A 23,080-nucleotide genomic window follows, 5' to 3' on the forward strand; every position below is an offset into this window, starting at 1 on the left:
ATGTACATACATTGTACTCTTCAGAGGTGATGACATACATAGGACTTTAAAAGAAGCCTTCTAAGGTTGCAGAATGAAAAATTTGAAAACTGCTACTTTTATTCATGTAGAATTCTACTTAGTACCTACCTTTGAACTCTTTAATCCACATAGCTTTACATGCCAAAAGTCTCGTGTTCATTATACCTGGACAGTCATGAGGCTTCATCTTCCTGCTCCAGTACTCAGCTCACATCCACTCAACAACAAACTAACTTAAAATAGCAGGCTAATATGCCTTGTTGACTATCAAAGCAACGGGCCGGTTTTTGTTTCAGCCTTCAATCTTTAAGACATCCTGCTGAATTCCAGAGGTCACCTGCAGTAGAAATGCAAGTCAACCAACTCAAAAATCCTTGTTTTCTTGGAGTTGGGAGGCAGGAGAAGATGGGAGATAGAAAATATTATTAGGTATTTTGAATAAATGAAAAACTCTGTAATGACCAATGTCACCTTTACCACTTAAAAATGTACCTTTTTGTTAAGTCAGTTGTTCCCTATGATAGTCTTACCTTTTCCCAGTTTTTTTTTTCCAAAACACTTCTTAAATACTGAACACTGCAGTTTTAAAATATGCACAGCCATCTAATTCCTTAGGCATCTTGAGAATTTGCCTGAACTACACACGGTGAAGCTAATCCATGTCCTAGGGATGAGGTAAAGGAGCCAGGTGCTCTAGTAAACAGCTTAGAAAGTGGTTGTGCATTATTTTTGCCTCCAGGTCAAACTCTGTGACTTTCTTGACACCTGAAAAATATCAAAGCCCACATTTTGAAGCACAGTTAGCAATGTGTTTAAGAGGGTACCCAAGGGCATAGACAACATGTTATACAAAGACTGGAAGAAAAAAAAAAAAGATTTAATTGAGAACTTGAGGCAGCCTGGGAGTTCTCTGTTTTGGTATACTTTCATATACAAGTGAGAGACACCAGTTCAAAATGATTTAAGAAAAAGGTAGATGTGTTGCCTCGGGCTCAAAGTGTGTCAGCAGAACTTAATCTTTCTTTCCAGAAAGATTTCTTTCTAGAACTTAATCTTTCTTTCTCCCTTGGTTCTACCCTTCTCTCTGTTGGCTTTCTTCTCAACCAAGTTTTCCCCCTGCTTCGGCTGTGTCACACTTAATCTCCTATTACCCCAGCAACCCTAGTGAAAAAGGAGAATCTCTTCTTCCAACATTTCCAGCAGAAGTCCTGGACTCATTCATTGGTTCTAAATGATTTGTCTTTGGTCAAATCCCTATCCGTCAACCCCAGAGAAGACATGGTTGAAGGAAAGACTATTGTTTAAGGAAAGCCTTTGTGCTCCTAGGCAGGAAAAAACACAGATGTCCTTATATTGATTGCCTTTGTGCATGCAGTGGACTCTCATGTGGATAAGGGTATAAACTTCTGTGAGACCCCAGAAATGAAAAATGGACCTCTTGCATGAACTTCACAGGAAAGCAGATTTCAGCTTACTCCCAAGAAGGATCTTTTCACAACAGGTAGAACCATTAGGAGTTGAAAGGGGCTGCCTCAAGGTGTGCCAAGTACCAGGTCCTTCCATTTGTTCAGGCACAAACCAGATAGGCAGCTGTCAATAGTGTTGTGAAAGGAATTCCTACGTTAGGCAGAGCTTTGCCTAAATGACCTGAAAGGTCTCTTTTGACGCTACAATTCTATTATCCTTGTTAATTTCCACAATTCAATTTGCAGTACAGGATAAACAAACCAACCAAATTTGATCTGAAACTTCTGCAGGCTATCACAGGTCATTTAATCTAAACCACATGGCTATAGCCATTACTCTGTTTTCTGAAGTCATCTAACAGACGTGGTCCTTAACAAGGTCTCCATGTTATTAGTTTCACTTACGGCTTTTTCCAGCCTCCTGCTTATTACACAATTGCCTTTCATTCTCCTTTAGATTGGCATGGAGAGGAGCATGAGAGTTTTCTTCTTTCTGCCTTTCGCCTCTTAAACCTTATAATAGGTGGGCCCCAATTAAAATTACATTGTTTATACCTTTACCTCCAAATTTGGCTTTCACTTGGCAGGTTCAAGAATTGATGAGAAACAGGAGCAGGAGCCATGGATAACCATAGCTCTAAACTTTATTGAGGCAAATTTTCAAAAAAGGAAGAGTGAGATTTTTAAACTCTTGATATTAAAAATTAATCTATAAAGTAAGTTTAACACATTACAATATTGTTAGAATTAGCGTACCAAACCACTTGAGCCATAACTCAAGAAGAAATAAACACATTTGCGTTAAACAGGATTTGCTCCTTTCACAACTGAAAGCACTCCCTCCCCCCCATATACATATATACTCTGTTCTGCTTAAACTGGAAATGACATGTCACAAAATCTGGGCTGTAAATAAAATTTTGCTTTTGCCAGAATACAATCCTTAATAACTGATTATGTTTTTTTATGTTTTTCAGTGAATGTTGTGTCAATGTTACAGGAATTTTGGGAAAGTAAGCAGCAGCAGAGAGCTGCATTCCCAAGTGAAGGTGTGGTGGTCTATGAGTCACTGCCTTCTCCAGGACCTCCCTTTGTGAGTTATGTGACCCTCCCAGGGGGAAGCTGTTTTGGCAACTTTCAGGTAAGAAACAACCATAAATTGGTTAGTAAAAGTTAATTGGGTTAAAATAGAGTAAGTCCTTTAATAAAATGGTAACATTATCAGCTTTCTTGGTTGTAGTGAAAATAAAGTTGTGTTGCATTCCATTATATACCCAGGAAAGTTGGCCAGGTGTTCCAATTTTTTAAAAATGCAAGTGTTTTATATTAGAGTGTCCCCTGATATTTCTTTATGGAAAATTAATTTTATATCATTTTATTTGCCTGATAGCTGCTGCCTTCCTCCAAAATATTTTGAAATAAACCATAAAGAACAAGGAAACTTCTATAAAGTCCTTCCATCAGGGCCCTTCCATCACTAGGAAGTCTCCACTTTCATGAATTTTGAATCAAGTCCTAATCAATCTACTATACAGCAAAGTATGAACCAACAGCAAAGGTTGAGACTTACCAGTTTTGGGTTCAGGCACTTGTGCTAAGCCCAAGTTCTGCCTCTGAATAACTGTATATTCTTGGGACACTTATTTAACTTCTTGATTTCCCAGACTTTGCAATGGGGAATAATATCCATGGTGTTGGTTGAGAGTCATGAGATATACATACAATGTATTTATCTGACACATGCTAGGTATTCCAGTTATTTTTTATGATTATTATAAAGACCCTTCTTGTTGGTGAAAGCTTTATTATGTCTATGATAAGGATAATGATGACCATCAACACCTGATTGTCCAGTGTATATGACAAATATTTGTTCAGTGACTAGGAAATATCAAGCATTGGGCCAAGTAAATTTCCTCCATACCTTGAGGAAATCAGTGTGCAAAAAAATTATAGTAATTAAATAGGGTTATATTTGGGGGTTGATGAAAGCATAAAGAAGAAACCTGTCAGTTTATGAGTACTCCTTTAGTGTAGTAAACTCTCAGTTTTCAATAACTTTCAATATGGACAATATGCTCAACAAGCATTCAAGTGTCCCTCAAAACTTTGACAATAAGAGGCAAATTTTCAGTGTATCTCTTGGTAGTGTTAAGTCTACAAAACTTAAAGTCATGTAATTTTTTGGACTAATGTCATATTTGATATTATTTATATTTCTACCTTTACTCTCCCTTTGAACCTAGCTGTGCCTCACTCATTTATTTTATCCTGTTACTGTGTATCTATTACATGTTATTTCAAACCTTTATGAAGTGAAGGGAGACTATAGTTTAATAAATAGACCCACCAACCTATGTCTGAGCCAGATAAGTCAAAGGATTCATGGGGAATGCAAACACAAGCTGAAATATGCAGTTGAGGGTATCTTCGCCAGTCACTACATGACATTCCTAGCATAGGGAGCAGTATGTGAAAAGGCCCGCCTGGAGCAAGAGAAAAACCACAAGCACTTTCAGAATTTGGGAAGCCTGAGTGCGTCTGTGGCAGGGAAGTGGTAGGAGATGATGAGTTAGGCACTCATATCAAACCATAATGGGTCTTTATGCTCTGCAAGGAAGGAATGCAAGGAAGAACAGGTTTTACTCCATATAAAATCAGGACCCCTGAAGAGTTCTGAACGGGAGACTAATATATTCAAATATGTTTAAGAAAGATTATTCTGGCAGTAGCATGGGGGTTATCTTAAGGCTAATTAAAGAACTATTTTCAAAATTTCTGGCCCACATAGCCTCCAAAGTCTTGCTTTCTCCTGCCGTGAACATTGGTCAACATTAAATCTGTTTCCGCTCTGTCTGGTGACAGTGAATTGCCTGATGAGGGTGATTTGAAAGTGGGTTTAGAAGCCTCAAAACAGAGCTTAATAGGTGCTCCTGGGTAGCTCAGTTAATTAAGCATGTCCAGCTTAGTTTCGGCTCAAGTCATGATCTCAAGGTTGTGAGATTAAGCCCTGCATCCAGCAGAGAGTCTGCTTGAGATTCTCTTCCTCTCCCTCTGTCCCTCCCACTACCCATGACCCCCTCCCGCTCTTAAATATATATATATATATATATATATATATATATATATATATATATATATATACACACACACAGTCTTTTAAAAAAACCCACAAAAACACAGAGCTTAGTATAACCACAGACAGACAAGGATGAGGGGCTGGAGAAGGAGAAGAAAGCAGCAACTGAGGAAGGGATTTCCTAACCCATGTGAGCCTGCAGGTCCATCATCAAGCATTCTAAGGTGAAATCAACCTACTCATACAGAGCTTCCATCAGATTTCCCATTCAAGGTAGACATTCTAGGGAAACACACCTACTCAGACACAGAGCAAGGTCTTGCCAGCCAACTGAATGAATCTCTTTGTTCATGAATGTTAATGGACTAAAGACCACCAAACATTTGAAGAAAACCAAAAACAAAAGAGAAAGGCCAAGTTAAACAAACAAAAGGATATAAATAATTCAAGCCATAGATGACATAAGAGAAGATTCCAGTGAGTATCCTCAGAAAATTGTGGTAAGATATTTATCCCTAAAACAGCTATGAAAAAAGGAGCAATCAGGGAACAAGAAATTTAAAATATGATTGCCAAAACAGAACAATAAAAATAAAAAAGAGTGAGTAGATGAGTGGACATAGGTCACAGCCAAATTAGTGAAGGATGACAAAATAAAACATAAATAGTAAAGTAAATCTTTTAGAACATAGAGCAAAAAGACAAAGAGATGGGGGAAAAAATAATACAGGAGACATGAAGATAAATCTTGGAGGTAAACATTAACAAGAGTTCCAGAAAGAGACAAAGGAAATAGAGGGGTGAAAATAAGTAATGGAAGCAATTTTCTTTTCTCCCCCCAGATTCTCTTTCTTTCTTTCTTTCTTTCTTTCTTTCTTTCTTTCTTTCCTTCCTACCTACCTTCCTTCCTTCTTCCTTTCTTTATCTGTTTGAGGTGGGGTAAGGGAGAGAGAGCATGAGTCTGGGGAGGGTCAGAGAGGGAGGGAGAGAATCTCAAGCAGACTCCCCACTGAGCTCAGAGACCCAGGGAGGGCTCAGTCTCACAAACTGGAGATCATGGTCTGAGCCAAAATCAAGAATTGGACACCTAACTGACTGAGCAACCAAGGCAGCCCAACAGAAACAATTTTCTTGAGTTAAAGAAAAGCACAAATTTTCATACTGAACTGGCCCACCGTGTTCCAAACAAGATCATGAAGAAAGAATCACAGGGCTCCATGGCTATTTGGAACTTAGGGACAACTCTCTGCATAAAAGATGGATCAAGGTGCTTTTTTTTGATACTGGATTTATAATTGATCTCTGGTTTGGTTTTTAGTTTTTAATTTTATTTTAATGTAGATTGAGTGTATACATAAGATATGGAAGATCTAATGTAATAGGGCAAAAACTGGCAAACCCAGTCAACAAAACCAAACTGTTTTTTTAAAAAGATGAGTAAGAAAGAAAAATCTTTGGCATTTCTGAGTAAGAAAAAATGCAAAGCATATACTACACTAAGCATGATAAGAGGAATGCAATCATGGGTGTATGATGTAAGAATGCTACATAAATAATTACATTAAACAACAAAGATGATATTGAATGCTTTTGGGGAAGTCTTTGTATTATCTGTGAAACTCTTCCATAAGTCTAAAAAATTACAAGTTAAAAAAAACTTCAGTGTCTCCCTATTACCTTCTTATTAAAGTCTGAATCTGAATTCTTTACTCTGAAAATAAAAGCTCTACAGCTGATCCCAGCTTTCCCTTTCAGCTTTATCTCCCTGAATTCCTCTTCTGACACTCAGTGCTTCATCCTAACTGTTCTTCATTCATGCCTTCACTTCTTCTAGCTGCTATTTATGTGCATGTTCTGTCTCTATAATAAAACATAAATGCCTCAGGGACAGGGTCTGTATCTTCATATCCCTATGACTCCAAGCACTGTGCTTTGCATATAGTAAGTGCCCAATAAATTTTGTTGAATGAATAGCTAAGTGAGTGGACAAAAAATCTCAAATATCAATGGAGTTTATATTTGTTCACTATTGTATATAATCACTATTGATTGATACACAAAATAGTGAGTACTATTATATACAATATAACTATTATATACAATACAATATATCAAACAAGATATTTTACCTAATAAGATATTTTACCTAATATTTTACCTAATAAGATGGTGGGCTGGCAAAGAAAAGTCAGGAACATTAAAGTTAAGTAATATTATTATGTTCATATTTGTGGTTTTAAGTTTTGAAGGTGGGTTAGCTTAAAAATATTGATGTGAAAAAAATCCAGTTCTCTCTGAATTTAATTTGTGCATAGTAACTTCCCTTCTACGAAATACCCATGACCAAAAATAAGCAAGATTTGGCCATTTCCTTACCCAGGTGTGCATTATGTTTATTTATATGTAATAAATGCACTCATTATAATCTTTTAGAATGTAACATATTTGACAGATCAGTGAATGGATCTAGAGGATATAAATTTTAGAAATTCAAATTTCCTTATTTTTGTTTTTGCTTTCACTACCTTGAGAATTATGAATTTCCCAAGCATCTCATAAATTTCTCCTCAAAATGATAGGACTTCCCCTTGATAGTACATTCAACATCCTCCTTGTGGTCTTTAAAAAATAGAAGAAAAAATGAAAAAACTGAACTCTTCAACAGGGAGGCCTCTTGGTGATTTCTCTAATCATTTCAGGGCTCCTTTACCTTATGTTTAAATCATTATATTTTAAAGTTCTCAGGAGGATTGTTAACATCCTTGCTTTAAAAGACGCAGAATTTCCTGAATCAAATGTTTTGAAAATGTGTTTTGTTGATTGGCTGACAAATCTGGCCCCTTAACCCCTTTGGCCCCCCAAAATATGATTTGAGAAAGGAAAACCAGGAAGTAAAAAAAAGAAAGAAAATTTCTCCTAAAGCAGTGTCCTTACACTTTTCTTTGACTGTTCAAAAGCCATCTTAAATGCTATTTTCACCATATAACATTTCATCATGTTTTTGCCAGCAATTGGCCAGTAAGAGCCTACATGCTCATTCCTGCAATGCCTTTCACATAATCAAATGTCACCCTTGTGCATTGCAAATCATTTCACGATGGATTATTAATGCCAAGACCATGTGCTGAGACATGGAGAAACCATTATGCCAGCAGTAGCCTTCTTACTGAGCCATGGACGTCACCTCCAATGGTGCCAAGTAATTGAAAATACTTGAAGTGGAGTTTGGGACTGGATTGAAGGATTAATCCTTCTGGTTTCATGAAAGCTGTAAGAGATTATGCCCATTCATTCTTTAGAAAAATGGTATTCAGACTGAGCTTTAGTTTTCTGATTAATCAAAGGAAAGCAGTCAAAGGCTCTGATGGACATAAACCACTGGTTTTATGCAAAGAAACCTCCCACTGAAGTAAATGGGAGGCTTGTGTCCAAGAAGACTAATTAAGGAATTTTCAGATAGTCTTGACACCACAACCCACAAAAAACAGAGAGCCAGAGGGAAAGAAAGCAGTCATAATCTTGTTTAAACTATGCCTTCATAAGCTACTACAGTATTAGAAAAAGAGAAGTGAAAATGATTCATTTTTGAATTTCAAAATAATAAATAAAATGATCTATTCATATTAAATTATTTTTCTTTTAGAAAGTTATATCAAAACACTTTAGTTCTTATTGTGTCTTTTATAAAAGAAACCATCCTCTAATATTACAGGCATTCAGTAGGAATTCATGCATTTTGGACATATTTTCTTTATGCCATTCTCATCTAGGCAGTTAATCCTTCCATAGCCACATATCATGACCATGAAAACTTGCAGTAATTTCCATTTTTTACAATAAGAGCAACACAAGGGCCATCAGATCAACGTCTGGCTCCCCTCTTGATGAACTCAGAAGGAAAGCCACTCACTGCTTCAGCAGCTGTTTTTGTTTTCAAGTGCAAAAGGAGAACTTATTTGAGTATTTTATCTTATTTTATATTTTGATTAAAAGGTTTGTGATTCAAGTTTTTTTTCCAACCAATGACGTGACCTTCCATGTCATCTGCTAGGGTTATTTGGATTAATGAATTTCATTCTTCTTTGGAATAAAAATCAAAAATTCCTTTGAGTGTAGTACAAGACCATATGATTATTTGTGTGCATAAGTTAGGATTGATAAAAAAATGTGTCCTCTGGCTAAAACACGGATGTGATAACTTGATTTATTTGAAGTGTAGGACACTAATTCATTTGGGTATCATATATTTTTTACCTTATTATTTTTGTTGTTAAGATTTCTTCATGGAAAATAAATATAGGTGTTAAACACGGTTTAGGTATTTAGGCTCTTTGTGTATTGCCAAGCAACCCATGGAACTGAGACATTTAATATTACCATAGGCAAACTGTTACTGGTTTTTGTTTTTGTTTTTGTTTTCGTTTTCAACCAAAGCTTGTTGCATAATTGGGTGACATGAGAGGACAAAGCAGTTAAGCTCCTGGCAAAGCTCTGTCTCTAAAAGTTCTCTTTATTTTTATGCCTTTTAGTTTTCAAACCAAAACCTTTGCGTATGAAGATACCTGGAAAAATTACTTTTCCAAGATGCGTACTGTCTAAGAGAAGATAGTTTAGTTTCTTGAGGCAGTAAGTGTACTTCACCTATATTATCAGATATAAAACACATGTTTTACACTTCCATGCATTGAATGATTCTTCTCAAGTTCCAGGGAATTGAAGGTATATTTAAAGCACAATAAACTCAGTTTATGAAATTAAGTTTTTACCAGGAGAGAAGGACTAAGAGAAATTTTTATTAATTCATAGACTTGGCTAATTCTAATCGTAAGGCTCTTTTCACTGCTTATTAAATGAGGCTTAACCTTAATAGTCTATGTCTCAAATAGAGATCTAGCTCCTGCCATAAAATTGAGACTATTGCCCTGCACTGAAGCTGTTTTAATGCCAAGCATTTCTATTTAAAATCATCCATGACCTCTTCTTTGTCTCTAGACTTGTATACCTTGACTCAAATGCACAACCCACTATGCACTGTAACTTAACTTCTAAAGGAGGCATTTCCTGGTAGAAATCTCCACAGGAAAGCATCCTGTTTTGTAACTAATGAGACCCAAAGATAGGAAGGTTAGTTATAACCCCTTCCCATTTGAAAGTCATATGTCAAGACTTTAATGACTTGCCCATGAAACTGGGAGAGCATATTGTTTTAATGAGACGTTGTATTTATTCCCCAGTCCCATTCCCTAACTTTAATCTGTGTCTCTTCTTAGCAAGTAAAGTGAATAGAGATGCTTGCAGAACAGGAGAGTGCAGTGAAAGAAATGCTTAGGAAGAGAATCTGAGTGGTAAATAAAGACTTGGGACTATCTTCACAGAAGTCTACAAGCCCCTAGTTGATGAGCTTTAGGAAGATGCTAACTATCTCAGGAGTTGCTGAGCGAGAAAGAAAAGCTGACTCCCATCTTTCCCCATCCCCCCTCCATCCCTCTCAGTGCAATCAGAGCCAAGTCCTTTCACATCAAAGCAACTATAAAAACAAACCAAAACTTTGAGCCTGATCAATTCATCTTGTCTTCACCTTAACTTGAAAAAAAGAAAAAGAAGAAAAGAAAAAAGGGAAAAGAGAAAAACCTCAAGGAGCAAAACACAACATGGTTTTGTAATAGTTACCAGGGACCTTGCTCTAGGTATGTGTGTAGAATACCATTTGTGGCAGAGGTAAACGAGGAGGAGGCCAGGTGGTTTATATTATAAAAATAACATTCTGACCTACCATGTGCATGAAACGTTTCTTTCAGTTGACAGGAACTGGTGAGTTTTCTCTGAAAATTGGACTCCCAGACCACTCCCCTCCCCCATACCTAGCAAAGACCCCCATTCCCAGCACACACAGAGCTCCAAATTGTTCCCAACATATTTGCAGGCAGCCTGACCTAGGGAGAAAGAGACACAATATTAACTTGGGTGACTGAGTTTCAACGGTTGCCCTTTTTCACATCACCATCTGGAAGGGGGGAAATGCTAATATATCCACAATTAGATAAATTGGAACACATGCAAATGTTCATGCTTAGACCGGGGCAGTCAAGGTCTTAAGGAACTGAAAAGGGGACAATTAACAGCAAGGCCTGGCTTGCGGCACTCTTTGTGCCCATGCCTTGCTGTCAGGATGAAACAGAGGTGTTGGTGACACTGACCAGAGCTGACAGACCGTACACACAAACTCTGCAAGACACTTGCTGAGACTTGAATTCTGATTCACAAAAGCAAAACATTCCCAGCCACCTGAATGACAGACTTGACAGCCTAAAAGATTTGGGCAAGAATTCTCACCTCTCACAGGGTCAGTTTATTTGGTTTTGCCACCTGCAAAGCCCCAGCTCAGGAGATCCCTTGGGTAAATGTGCTATTGAGTGAATGTCACCTAAATAACATTGACCTGCCCTTGACCTCCCCCTCTCCACCCCCCCAGGGGGAGTGGGAACAACATCTTCAGCTTTGAGTTCATATGTACATTCAATCTGTCACATTTGTGACTATATTATTGTTCTCATTCAGAAACCTCATTCCTTACAGACTATTTTTCAACTCCTTGGCCATCATTGGTAGTGGCTGAGTAAAGTGTACCTAACTTGGTTTTATACATTTTGGATCTACAAACCTTTTTATTCCTTGATATCTTTAAAATAAAAATACGAAAAATCTTTAGAAGTCAGTTAAGATGGAGAAAAGTTACTTAAATTGATGTCTTTCTACTTGCTTTCCAGTAGGAAACACTGTAGTTGAGATGCATGTGCAATTAAATCTTGGCATCTAGAAACAGCTTTCAACATGTGTATCCTGCCTATTTTCTAATATTAAACCTGGGGAAATTATTAATCAAATGAAGGCTACCAGGAAAGTAACTGTTCAGAGAATGGCAGCCTTGTTAGAAACGGCTTTTACAAACAAGTAACACAGTTGTCAATAATTTTTAAATATTTAATAAATAATTAACAATAAAACTAGTTTCTTAGTAGGCATTTATATTTTTATACACATACATGACTACCAAAATTTTATTTCACTTAATTTAAGAACCGTACATCTTGGGGCACCTGGGTGGCTCAGTCATTAAGCCTCTGCCTTCAGTTCAGATCACGGTCTTAGGGTCCTGGGATCCAGACCTACATTGGGCTCTCTGCTCAGCAGGGAACCTGCTTCCCCCCACTCTGCTGCTCTGCCTACTTGTGATCTCTCTCTCTCTCTGTCAAATAAATAAATAAATTCTTAAAAAAAAAAAACTGTACATCTTAAAAGTTGATAAATCTCTATTTTATTTCAGGACAATCTACTTGGCCCATGAATTAATCTTGGTTGACTAATTTGCCGTTGTATAGTGTCACACTTTGGAAAATTATCATGGTAGAAATAAAAACTGCTCAGCAGAAAAGGAAAATTGAGACCTCACTTACTTAAGTCAGCAGGCTTATATACTTCCTAAGGGCCTAATTTCAGAACTGTCATAAAGAACTTTTTTTTTTCAACTTGAACACTGCTTTCCTTGATTCTTGGGTAGAGGCAATTTCACTAGTGAGAAATAAACATTTTGATGTTAGCAAAGGTGGACTTACCATTGTGATATTGTTATTTATAAAAAGAAATATATATTTGGTCTTTATCCTGGTCCCTGGCGCAGAGCTCCTAAAACCCTTAGAATTTCCTAAGTGGTAAGAATGAAAAAGGTATCTTTTATTATTCATAACAAAACCCTTTCTACCATACTTAAGTTTATGTTAATGAGGTGGTTTCTGAAAAGCCCCTAATGATGGTGACTGGTTGCCTAGCTAACAAATCACATGATTAGAAGGTTGAAAGTTTCAGCCCTAGCATCTGACCTTCTTGGAAATGAGAAGGACTAAAGAATAATTTAATCACTGGTGGCCAAAGATTTAATCAATCATGTCTATGTTATGAAACCTCCATAAAAATCCTAAGTGTTGGAACTCGGAGAGATTCTAGATTGGTGTTCAAATGGAAGTTCTGGGAGGGTGGTGCACCTGGGAAGGGCATGGTGCTCTGGGCCTCTTCTCACACTTGTGCTCTATGCATCTTTTCCTCGGGCTGTTCCTGAGTTCTATCCCTATATAATAAACCAGTAAGCTCTTAAGTGAGCCATCTTCCTGAGTTCTGTGAATTGTTCCAGCCACTGATAGAACCAGAGGAAGGGGTCATGGGAGTTACTCATTTTTACCTGGTTGATCAGAAACCCAGATGACAACCTGGAATTCCTATTCATGTCTGAACTGGGGGTAGTCATGTAGGACAGAACCATTAAAAGGTGAGATGTGATGCTATCTCCAGGTAACTAGTTTGAGAATTATGTTAAATTGTAGAACACCCAGCTGGTGTCATGGAATTCATTTGTGTGATGTACTAGTTGTGTTGGGGAACAGAGTATAGAAGTGTAGAATGATACAGTGTAGTAAAGGAGAGACTTACCCTTTTCATGAAGCCAGTGAAGCTTCTGCTCAGACTTCTTCTAAATCCAATGTCAGTTTTTTAAATTTCTTATTGTTCTTCTTAAACAAGATCCCCCAAATTATGTAAACTTCATGCCCCACAAAACCTGGTTCTGCTGCTGATATTTAGAAATGGGACACGGAAGAGATAGAAGTTAGAGCAGTGTTCCTCTGAAAATAGTCATGGGTTCACTTGCCTCAGAATCACCTGGAAGCTTGATAAAATGCAGACAACCTCCCCCACCCCACCCGCCCCAGTACAATCCAACTAAAGAAACTGATTAAGTAGGTCAGATTGGAACCTGGGAATCTTCATGTTTAACAGTTTCCCCCAGGTGATCTTACTATCAACACTAGAGTTTTTGAATGAGTTGATCTTGGGATAATTTCTTATCCAATAGAGCTGGAAAAGTATAATTTAAAATGATTTTTTCTCTTGAAGAATTAACCAACACTTCTTAAAATTATTGAGCAATCTAATGTGGCAGAATTCCAAATTCTCTTGGCCCCATACTTAATCAAGGGGTCACTTTCAGGAGAACCCTCCTACACCGTTGGTGGGAATGCAAGCTGGTGCAGCCACTCTGGAAAAAAGTATGGAAGTTCCTCAAAAAGTTGAAAACAGAGCTACCCTAGGATGCAGCAGTTACACTGCTTGGTATTTACAATGAAGATAAAAATGTAGTGATCTAAAGGGGCACCTGCCCACCAGTGTTTATAGCAGAAATGTCCACAATAACCCAACTATAGGAAGAGCCCAGATATCCATTGACAGGTAAATGTATAAAGAAAACGTGGTGCATATATCTATATTATGCAGCCATCAAAAATGAAAGCTTACCATTTGCAATGATGTGGTTGGAACTAGAGGTTATTATGCTAAGTGAATAAGTCAATCACAGAAAGATAATTATATGATCTCACTCATATGTGAAATTTAAGAAACAAAACAGAAAACCAGGGGGGAAGAAAGGAAAAAAATAAAACAAGACAAAACCAGAAAGGGAGACAAACAGTAAGAGATTCTTAATCTTGGGAAACAAACTGAGGGTTGCAGGATGGGAGGGGAGAGAGGGTTGGGGTAACTGCGTAATGGACATTAAGGAGGGCCTGTGATGTAATGAGCACTGGGTGTATATAAGACTGATGAATCATAGACCTGTACCTCTGAAACCAATAATACATTATATATTAATTGAATTTTTTAAAAGGGGGGGTCACTTTGAACCAGCATGAGAAACTTCCTATAGGACATTTGATCTTCTCATCTAAGCAAGCTGAAGCCTCTCTCCATTTTCCTTCTCCCTGTAGTACAGGTAGAGGAAAGCATTGAAAAGACAGTAGAAGGAAAGCAGATACTAAAATAATTGTCAGCACATTGCCCTCCTCATTGAGCACTTTTGTTTGCCACAGTGTGCTGCTTCCACTTTTGGCCTTTTGTTCTGAATGAAGTTGAGTTTGTTATGCAATGGGTGGCGATAAGCTTGAAGTCTTTTGTCAAAATGACCCACAGAATATCAAAGTAGAAGGTTTGGCTAAAAAACTATATTGATTTGTAGAGTGTTGTGAGATTTTAGTCAAATTATATATTCTATTTCAAGGTGGGTGATCATTTCTGTGATAAGCAGAATAGTGTAGTAGTTAAAAATTTGGACTCTCAAGTCAGGCAGACCTGGAGAGACCTGGAGATGGATCTTTTTTTTTTTAATCACCTTTTTTTGCAGTGGGGCGGCAGGTGGGGTGGGGGGCTTGCTGTGCAAGAAAGAGAGAGAGAGAGAGAATCTTAAGCAGGCTCCACGCTCAGCATCGAGGCCAACTTGGGGCTCAGTCTCACAACCCTGAGATCATGACCTGATCTGAAATCAAGAATCAGAGGCTTAACTGACAGAGCCACCCACGTGCCTCTTTTTCATCACTTCTTAAGTTGTATGACTTTGGGATATGACTTGTTTTCTCATCTGCAAATTAAGGATAACAATGAAGAGAAATGCCTTTATATTAGTGATCTTTGGCTGGGTAACAAATTGCCTCAAATCTTTTTTTTTTTTTAAGATTTTATTTATTTATTTGACAGAGAGAGATTACAAGTAGGCAGAGAGGCAGGCAGAGAGAGAGAGGAGGAAGCAGGCTCCCTGCTGAGCAGAGAGCCCAATGCGGGACTCGATCCCAGGACCCTGAGATCATGACCTGAGCCGAAGGCAGAGGCTTAACCCACTGAGCCACCCAGGCTCCCCACAAATTGCCTCAAATCTTAATATTCATTGTCTCCTATTGTTTCTGGGCATCAGGAATCTGGAAACAGCTTAGTTGGGTAGTTCTGGCACAGGGTCTCCTGGACGTTGTAGTCAAGCTGTTGGTTGAAGCTGAAGTCATCTGAAGTCTTGATTGGTTCCGGAGGATCAGCTTCAATCTCATTCAGATGTCTGTTGGCAGAAGGCATTAGTTGCCTACCACGTGTGTCTTTCTGTAGGGCTGCTTACAACATGGCAACAGAGTCTTCCCAGAGCAAGCCATCTAAGAGAGAAAGCAAGTGTTACCAAGGCAGATGGTCACAGTGTCTTTTATAACCTAATATTGAAAGTGACATACCATAACTTCTGTCATATTCTATTGGTTACATAGACCAACCACAGTATAGTGTAGGAGGGGACTGCATAAGGGTGTGAATGCCAGGAGCAGAGATCACAGGGAGCTGTCTCAGGGCTGGTTACCCCTCAAATAGTTTTCCTCAGCAACGAGGCACTCTTTTCTTTTTCTTTTTTCTTTCTTTTTTTTTTTTTTTTTTTTTGCCTTAATTTTAGATGAGAGCCAGGAGGCTTTGAAATGATCATAGTGGTTTATAATGTAGCAGCAAATGAAAGGCATCTGAGCATCAAGATAAATGTCTGAGTGGGGTCTACTAGCCACTTGAAAAGCATGTGGCTCCACATGCCTAAGAAATACACAGCTGACTTTAGTAAAATCTCAGATATTAAATATTGCAGCTCTGCACTCTAACAAAGTGCAAAGGACAGAAGTTGTCTCTCTATATTAACAAGTAAGAATGGTGAGCGGATAAGGCATGGTTTACAAATCTGTATTTATGATTGGGGTCTGGCTGAAAAACAGCAAGAATAAACCATACAATCTGGGAAGTCTAATTCTAGCAGGAAGTTGTTTTGAAATAACATCATACTTCATTCACTCCCCAAGTATGTCTTTGATGACCGGTTTGGACACATCAATAAGATGTCCTGTCACTTACCATATTTTATTTTCTTGCAGGATTTCCTACTGATGGTAATTCTAACGGTGCCTATTCTTACAGTGGAATCCACACTCTGATTTAGATTTGCCAAGCAGATTGCTCTTGCCTAAATTTCTTGCCCAAGTGCAGGCCCTTATGCTTGGAGAGATCTCATTGAAAGATCCCTAAAGAAAAATATGCAGCCTTTACTGGCTTGGATTTGTAGCTCCAAATTTTAGAATAAAGCGACTGGTTAACATTATAGACATTTTGAAGTACTTGTCTTTCAGAAATGCAAAGAACAATAGCAAGAAAAACCTTTTGATCGTTCAGAATTTATTTTATGTACTTATTAATTGGTACACTTTCTCCCCCCATTTTAACCAAAGATTCTGTACATTGAAACAATAAGTAAAGACATGTGTCTGCTTTAAAATCTTGATATTGGTTAAGTCTCCGTAGTCCTTTTTCATGCTTTCTGGGAAAAGGCTCTTCTGTTCTCTCAGCCCAGCAGTACTTTGATCTCAGAAGCAGTGCCATTTGGTTGTAAATGTATGTGGTGCCTTTGATCTACTATTTAGCTGGCCTTTCTTAAAATAGATAGCTTCTTTTATCTAAGTAGTGTTTACTAGGTCTCTCTCTATGAAAGATGGCTTAAATTGCTATTATTTAGATAGAAAGTTATATAAAGTTTCTTAGGATTACCCAGATCTGAATCTAGTTCTCTAAACTCTAAAACCCCAATGGCTCTATTATAGATTTTGTAAAGCAGATTCCTATTAAAATGGGCTACTCCTACAGATGTCAGGTAATATTTGCAAAGACTTTGCTTGCTATTTGATAGGAAACTGATTTTCCAAAGAGTAATAAACATATCCTATACTCGGGAAAAATGGTAATTTTAGAGTGTCTGAACTTAACCAATTACCCCCTGAAATTCAAATATTTATATATATTTTTTAATCTTTTTTTAAAAATTATTTATTTATTTATTTGACAGAGATCACAAGTAGAGGCAGAGAGAGAGAGAGGAGGGAGCAGGCTCCCTGCTGAGCAGAGAGCCTGATGCAGGGCTCGATCCCAGGACCTGGGATCATGACCTGAGCGGAAGGCAGAGGCTTTAACCCACTGAGCCACCCAGGCGTCCCTATTTATATATTTTTATATTACATCCCTCATAGGGTTTATTGAGATGGGATTTTTTTTTTTAAATAATGAGTATATATATTTAATTATCTTCTTTATATGAGGATTTCTTGAACATTTTGTGAGGTGCCTTAATGAATTGTGTTTGACTTTTCTAGGCCTCAATCAGTTATTCATTCAACAAACTGTCTATTTCAAGTACAGAGACACAAAGATGATTTAGTGACAGACTCCGCCTTTAGATCGCTCACAGCCAAGGGTTGTGGGGCAGAGCACTTGCAGACAATTTCATGGCAGTGTGGTGAATGCCTCTCATGGACGGTGATCCTCCCACCCTGGTCTTGGGAATGGTCATGGAAAACTTTCTAGAAGACGTGGCATCTGAGCTTCTTTGCAAGCCTGTAATGAAGAACTCAATGTCCTATAAATTCCTGGCCAAGTCCATAAGTCAAAATCGACCTATCTGTCCAGACCTCCCTAGTTTAATAGAAGTGTCCTAAACCATAGGAAAGGTCTAAAGCTTCGATGGCTTTTGCTGCCTGAAGCTACCCCAAAGCCTTCTTACTTGTCATTCAACTCTAAGGAGGAAATCCCCAAACCACTTTCACATACATTTTAGAACTTTTGCACCATTCTTTATTTAAAAGGAAGTATTGGAATTCTCTTTGTGTTATAAACAAAAATAACTGTGTACATTGCTACTTTGTTGGACTACCAGCACATGGTTTGTTTTCTTTTCCCCCCATCCTCCTTGGTTTCATGTTCCTATTTCAGAAGTCTTGTCATTACTTCATCTGAATACTAACCATGTGTGAGCACTTCCAAATGCTGACCCTGAGAGCAGGCACTCCAGAGGACTCTCAAGAAATATATGTGACCCTTCCCAGGCCTGAAGGTTGGGAGAGGGACAGAAGGAAGCACTCTGTAGTCATTTTTGGGATCATTACAGTAGCAGTCACAACTGTCCAAAGAGGGAGGTCAAATCAGAGGGACCTGGGGCCTGACCTCAGGGGACCCCTACAGTGTTCATGGAGAGGAGAGGTCAGCCTCTAGAGGATACAAGAACATGAGTTTGGAGCATTCTTGGGTCAGTGCAGGCATGGTCAGTGTGGGACAGATGAGGTAGAGGCGGGAATGTGTGGAAAGCAAACTGAAGGGGTTTAGCTTTTTCCCAGGGGATTTACTGAGTCCTTGAGGCTGCAAAATGGGAAAATAAAATGGAATCTTTGGTACTTGTCCTGTTCTTTCACATTAGTCACCAAACACTACTGATTCTGAGAATTATGCATTTTAGGTGGTAGAGTCCTAGAGATCAGAGAGACTGGCCTTCCCATTTGTCCAGTGAGGAAATAAGTCCCAAAGTTGCAGAGGCCTAAGTCTCACAATCACTAAGTAGCAGAGCCAGGGGTACTGGTCCACCCTATTCACCAGGACCTGAGCCTGAGCTTCTCTTCCTAGGGCTTGTTTCCCACCAGGAGTTTTAAAGTAAGGTCTAGTACCTTTGATGGTTCCCGGGAACCTATAGGAGAAATGGCAACCCACCCTCCAGTAAGAGTGGGCTCCAGTGCACTTCTCATAGGGCTTCATCCCTTTATATGGACCCCCAGGGTCCACACCAAACAAGAATTTGAATGGGAGCTGTGGTTGGTAACCAAAGAGACAGAGAGAATAGAAAAGAATCAGGATACATTGAGCAGGCCCAAATGAGCCACAGGAAAGCCAGGTTATAGAGAATAGAGAGCAATATTACTTTTAGAAGAATTTTTTAATGAGTTGCTAATCATAGTCTTTCTATGGTTCCTAACTTCAGAAAAGCCTAATGGAGCATGTCCCACCCAAACTGTGGCCTGAGAGCAAGGTGGACATGGTAGTCCTCAAGAAAATCAAGGATCTATTAATAGAAGGAAAGTGGGAGGATAAATGCTGGAAAAACCAAAACAATAGATTTTGACAGCAGTTCCCTTGTCCTCACCTGGACATGTGAGTACATAAAAGACTGGGATAGTCCCATAGAGTATTACCATACACCAGGTATTCTCATTGCTTCATGTATATTTAGTAATTGTTTCAATCCTCAGCTCGATGACATAAGCATTGCTATTATTCCCATTTACAGAGGAGGAAATTGAGACACAGAATGCTAACTTGTCTACAGTCATTCAGCTAATTAAGTACCATAGCTGGGATCTGAATCTAAGCAGTCTGACTCCAGAACCTGTGTTATTAATTATTGCATTAAAAATATACCATTTTCCTTCTTTCCTTACATTTTTTCCCTCTGAAACAAGAATTCGAGGAAGGTCCTGAAAGTGAATGTAATCCCTAATTATACCATGGTAGCTATTATTACTTTTATTACTATTTATTAATAGTATGAAAAGTCTCTGATGCAGAATAGACATTCAAAGACTGCAAAATAAGGCAAAAATCATTTGAAGACCAACCAAGACATTTGCATGGGCTCTAGGGCAGAAAGAAGATCTGCATGATCTTCAGGGGATTAGCAATGGGTAAGAAAGAATAGGAGCAGAGTAATGTACAAATGAAAATGTCCAGAAATCCACGGAGGCAGTGACAAAAATGGTAAGATGCCAAATCCTGTAATAATTTCCTTTCTCCTTCCCTTCTCAAGTGCTGCTTAAGTAGAGCTGAGGCCAGACGGGATGCAGCGAAAGTGGCCCTAATCAACTCCCTCTTCAATGAGCTGCCCTCTCGAAGGATCACTAAGGAATTCATTGTGGAAAGTGTGCAGGAAGCAGTCGCCTCCACCAGTGTGAGTACCCAGCAGGGTAGAGAGCTGGATGCACTGAGACATCAAGGCCCTTGAATCTAGGGAAATACTAAAGTGAGCAAATTCATTGAGAACTGAGCAAGTTTAGGAAGACTGGCTGGCTTGGTCATGAGTTTCAGCCTCACACTGGGCAGAGAGTTTACTTTAAAAAAAAAAAAAAAAGAGAGAGAGAGAGAGTGAAAGAATTGTGCAGGCTTCATTTTGACCCATGAAATCATTGATCTTCAACAAAATGAACACTTGGATTGAAAATCAAGAAATTGGAGCTGGTTCCCTATGCCACATCTCAGAAATATTTTTTAGCTGCCCTGGATGACCATTAATCAAATTTTAAATCAAAGTAGATAGTTTGATCCATCCTGATTTATTTATTTGAATGTTTGCTGTTTGAAAAGTATTGATTTTTTTAGGGCCCGGGAATGCATGCAATTGAATACTGCTTTAATCTAGAGATAAACTAGCTTATTTTTTCCCCAAACTTGACTAATCATAAAAATTATCCTAAGTGCTTATTAAAAGTGCCAATTCCCCAGTCACTGTGGGGATCCTGCAACCTGTATTTTTAAGGAAAGGCTGACTGCTTAGAAATGGAAAAAGCATATGTCCAATTTTTTAGCTCTTAAATTATTATGCTTACTATTAATTCTTTCAGAGAACTGAATTTTTTTTTTTCAGAGAAAATTTCTGTTAATGGCCATAATTAATGCAAAATGCTTTAAGAGCAAAATCTCTTGTCTTGGAAATTTAGATAGAATATATACTCAGCAATCCAGGAGTAGATGATTCGCACCATGAATTATTTAGAACTTCTGATACTTGATACCTACCAGTTACAAACAATGGAGGAAGCCTTGGCTTCCCACTGTGGCAGGTGTCTCCTTGTGTGTCCACCAAAGGCAGAAACTTGGCATTACTGAGGAAATTAGCCACCTCCTGGCTTTGCCACCTCCTGGCTTTGCCTTTAGCATGGACAAACCCCATCTAAGATGCACATTCTCTGATCACCTTAATCTCATTATAAAGGTTCTATCATTTTGGAGAAGCTGCTGAAAATGAAGGACACATTATCACTCTAGCAGTGACCCTTCTGTTTCTTTTTCCCTCATAAAAGCTCTTGTCACTCACAGAACAGATAAGAGAATGGGCAGGGGACAGAGAGTGGTTGACCTGGCAAGGAGACATCAGGGAGATCTGTTCTGGATCTGCTGTCAGGATGAAAGGAAGCTTTTATTTCCTTGACTTGTAAATTTCAAGGGCCTTTGAGGAAGAGAAGTTAGGAAAATGATGCCTGATTCATATGTGTGGAATTTACTCAGGAGCATGGAGGGGCCCTCAGTGTAAATGTAATTTATCATTTTTTCATGGAAATTTCTAAGGAAAGAGAATATATAAAGTTTGCAGGCTTCTGGATGGATTTCCTCTGGGATATTTAAAAAGCCAACATAAATATTTCAACAGCAGCATGTTAATGTTATTGCATCCAGAAGCTGTAAATTTGCTGCTATCTGATGCTGGCAGTTGTTTGTTCAGCCTCACAAAGGCATAGCCCACCTTCCCAGAAATCCGAGGCCCTGGGATCCTGCAGGATAGACCTCACTGCCACTCCAGCACTTGCGTTAGCTTTTTTTCCTGCCACTACCCCTAACCAAACTGAAGGGCGATTTCATTTCTACTCGTTACCCCCACCCACTTTGTTTCCTAAAGATTAAGGAGTCCAGATGTGAAAAAAATACATACCAAGATCCGTGTCTCTAGGTCAAACACCAGCGTATTATAAAAAGCTCCCATTAAGAATCATGGCAATAAAATATGAATGGTCCAAACAATCAGAGAATTCTTTCCCAGTCAGTTATATAATCTCGCCTGGTTACCATCAAATCAGAACAAGGTCAGCATTTCAAGATTTCACACCGACGAAGGCAGCCTTCCAGAGGGCAACCACTCTAACATTACCACCATCAACAACAAAAACTTTGTGCAAAGATACAGGAATTTCTACTTTGGGAAAATTATTCTTTTAGCAAATATATAATCAGTTAACATTTGAATGAATGTTCAGATTGGTTACAAAAATCTTCTTTACTCTGAGTCATGGTGAGATTAAGAACTTTATCCCAAATCAGCTGGAGACCTAGTTGTAGGATGCACCCCTGAAGGCTCAATATAATAGAAGTTTCACTGTAGGGCCACAGCATCAGCTCATGACCACAAAAGAAGAAGAGTGAAAAATCCTAATATTTTCCTTTTCTGGTTTCTTCCCAAGGGCACTTTGGATGATGCAGATGACCCCAGCACCAGTATTGGAGCCTACCACTACATGTTGGAGTCAAACATGGGGAAGACCATGCTGGAGTTCCAGGTACCTGACTTCCTGCTTCATGTTTATTTCGCTACTCAATCCAGAAAACCTGGAGAATGCCACTCTTATCGTTAACATCTCCTGTCCCAAAAATCTAGTCTTTTTGTTGTTGCTGTTGTTTGGGTCACTTTAATTTAACCCTCTTTGACTTCAGCATGGTAGCTCTGTCTTAGCCACACCCAAAGGAGGCTAAAACAAACAAGCAAGCAAGGCAAAGTCTTTGCTTTCTTGAAGCAGAGTAAAGCACTTACATCTACGAAACAGCTGGGGAACCCCACCATCTGACCTGCAACATTTCACCAGCTTTTCAGTACAAAGTTCCCTTTTAAGCCAGTTGAACAGTTTGAAGTGTTGGTTGTGACCATTTGGTTTTTAATTTTCCGAAGTCATAGAGGTAGTTGTCTGTACTGTACATTAAACAATGCCCCCCTCAGTTCTGGTATTTCCATTAAACAAGATCAGCCACCACCCATTGTTAACTAGATCAAAAC

At 38.6% G+C, this 23,080-nt stretch overlaps 1 protein-coding gene across 1 annotated transcript in view; it reads left to right on the top strand.

Moving 5' to 3' along the window:
* LIX1 (limb and CNS expressed 1) overlaps positions 1–23,080 on the top strand; it is a 50,731-nt gene that overhangs the window by 14,889 nt on the left and 12,762 nt on the right. Inside the window, exons 2-4 of the mRNA XM_004769953.3 lie at positions 2,465–2,628; positions 20,072–20,212; positions 22,494–22,589. Coding sequence (XP_004770010.1) covers positions 2,465–2,628; positions 20,072–20,212; positions 22,494–22,589 — 401 coding nt within the window. The remainder of the gene's footprint in view (positions 1–2,464; positions 2,629–20,071; positions 20,213–22,493; positions 22,590–23,080) is intronic.

Source organism: Mustela putorius, unplaced genomic scaffold (genome assembly GCF_011764305.1).
Source record: "Mustela putorius furo isolate JIRA1106 unplaced genomic scaffold, ASM1176430v1.1 tig00537350_pilon_pilon_pilon, whole genome shotgun sequence".
NCBI lineage: Eukaryota > Metazoa > Chordata > Mammalia > Carnivora > Mustelidae > Mustela > Mustela putorius.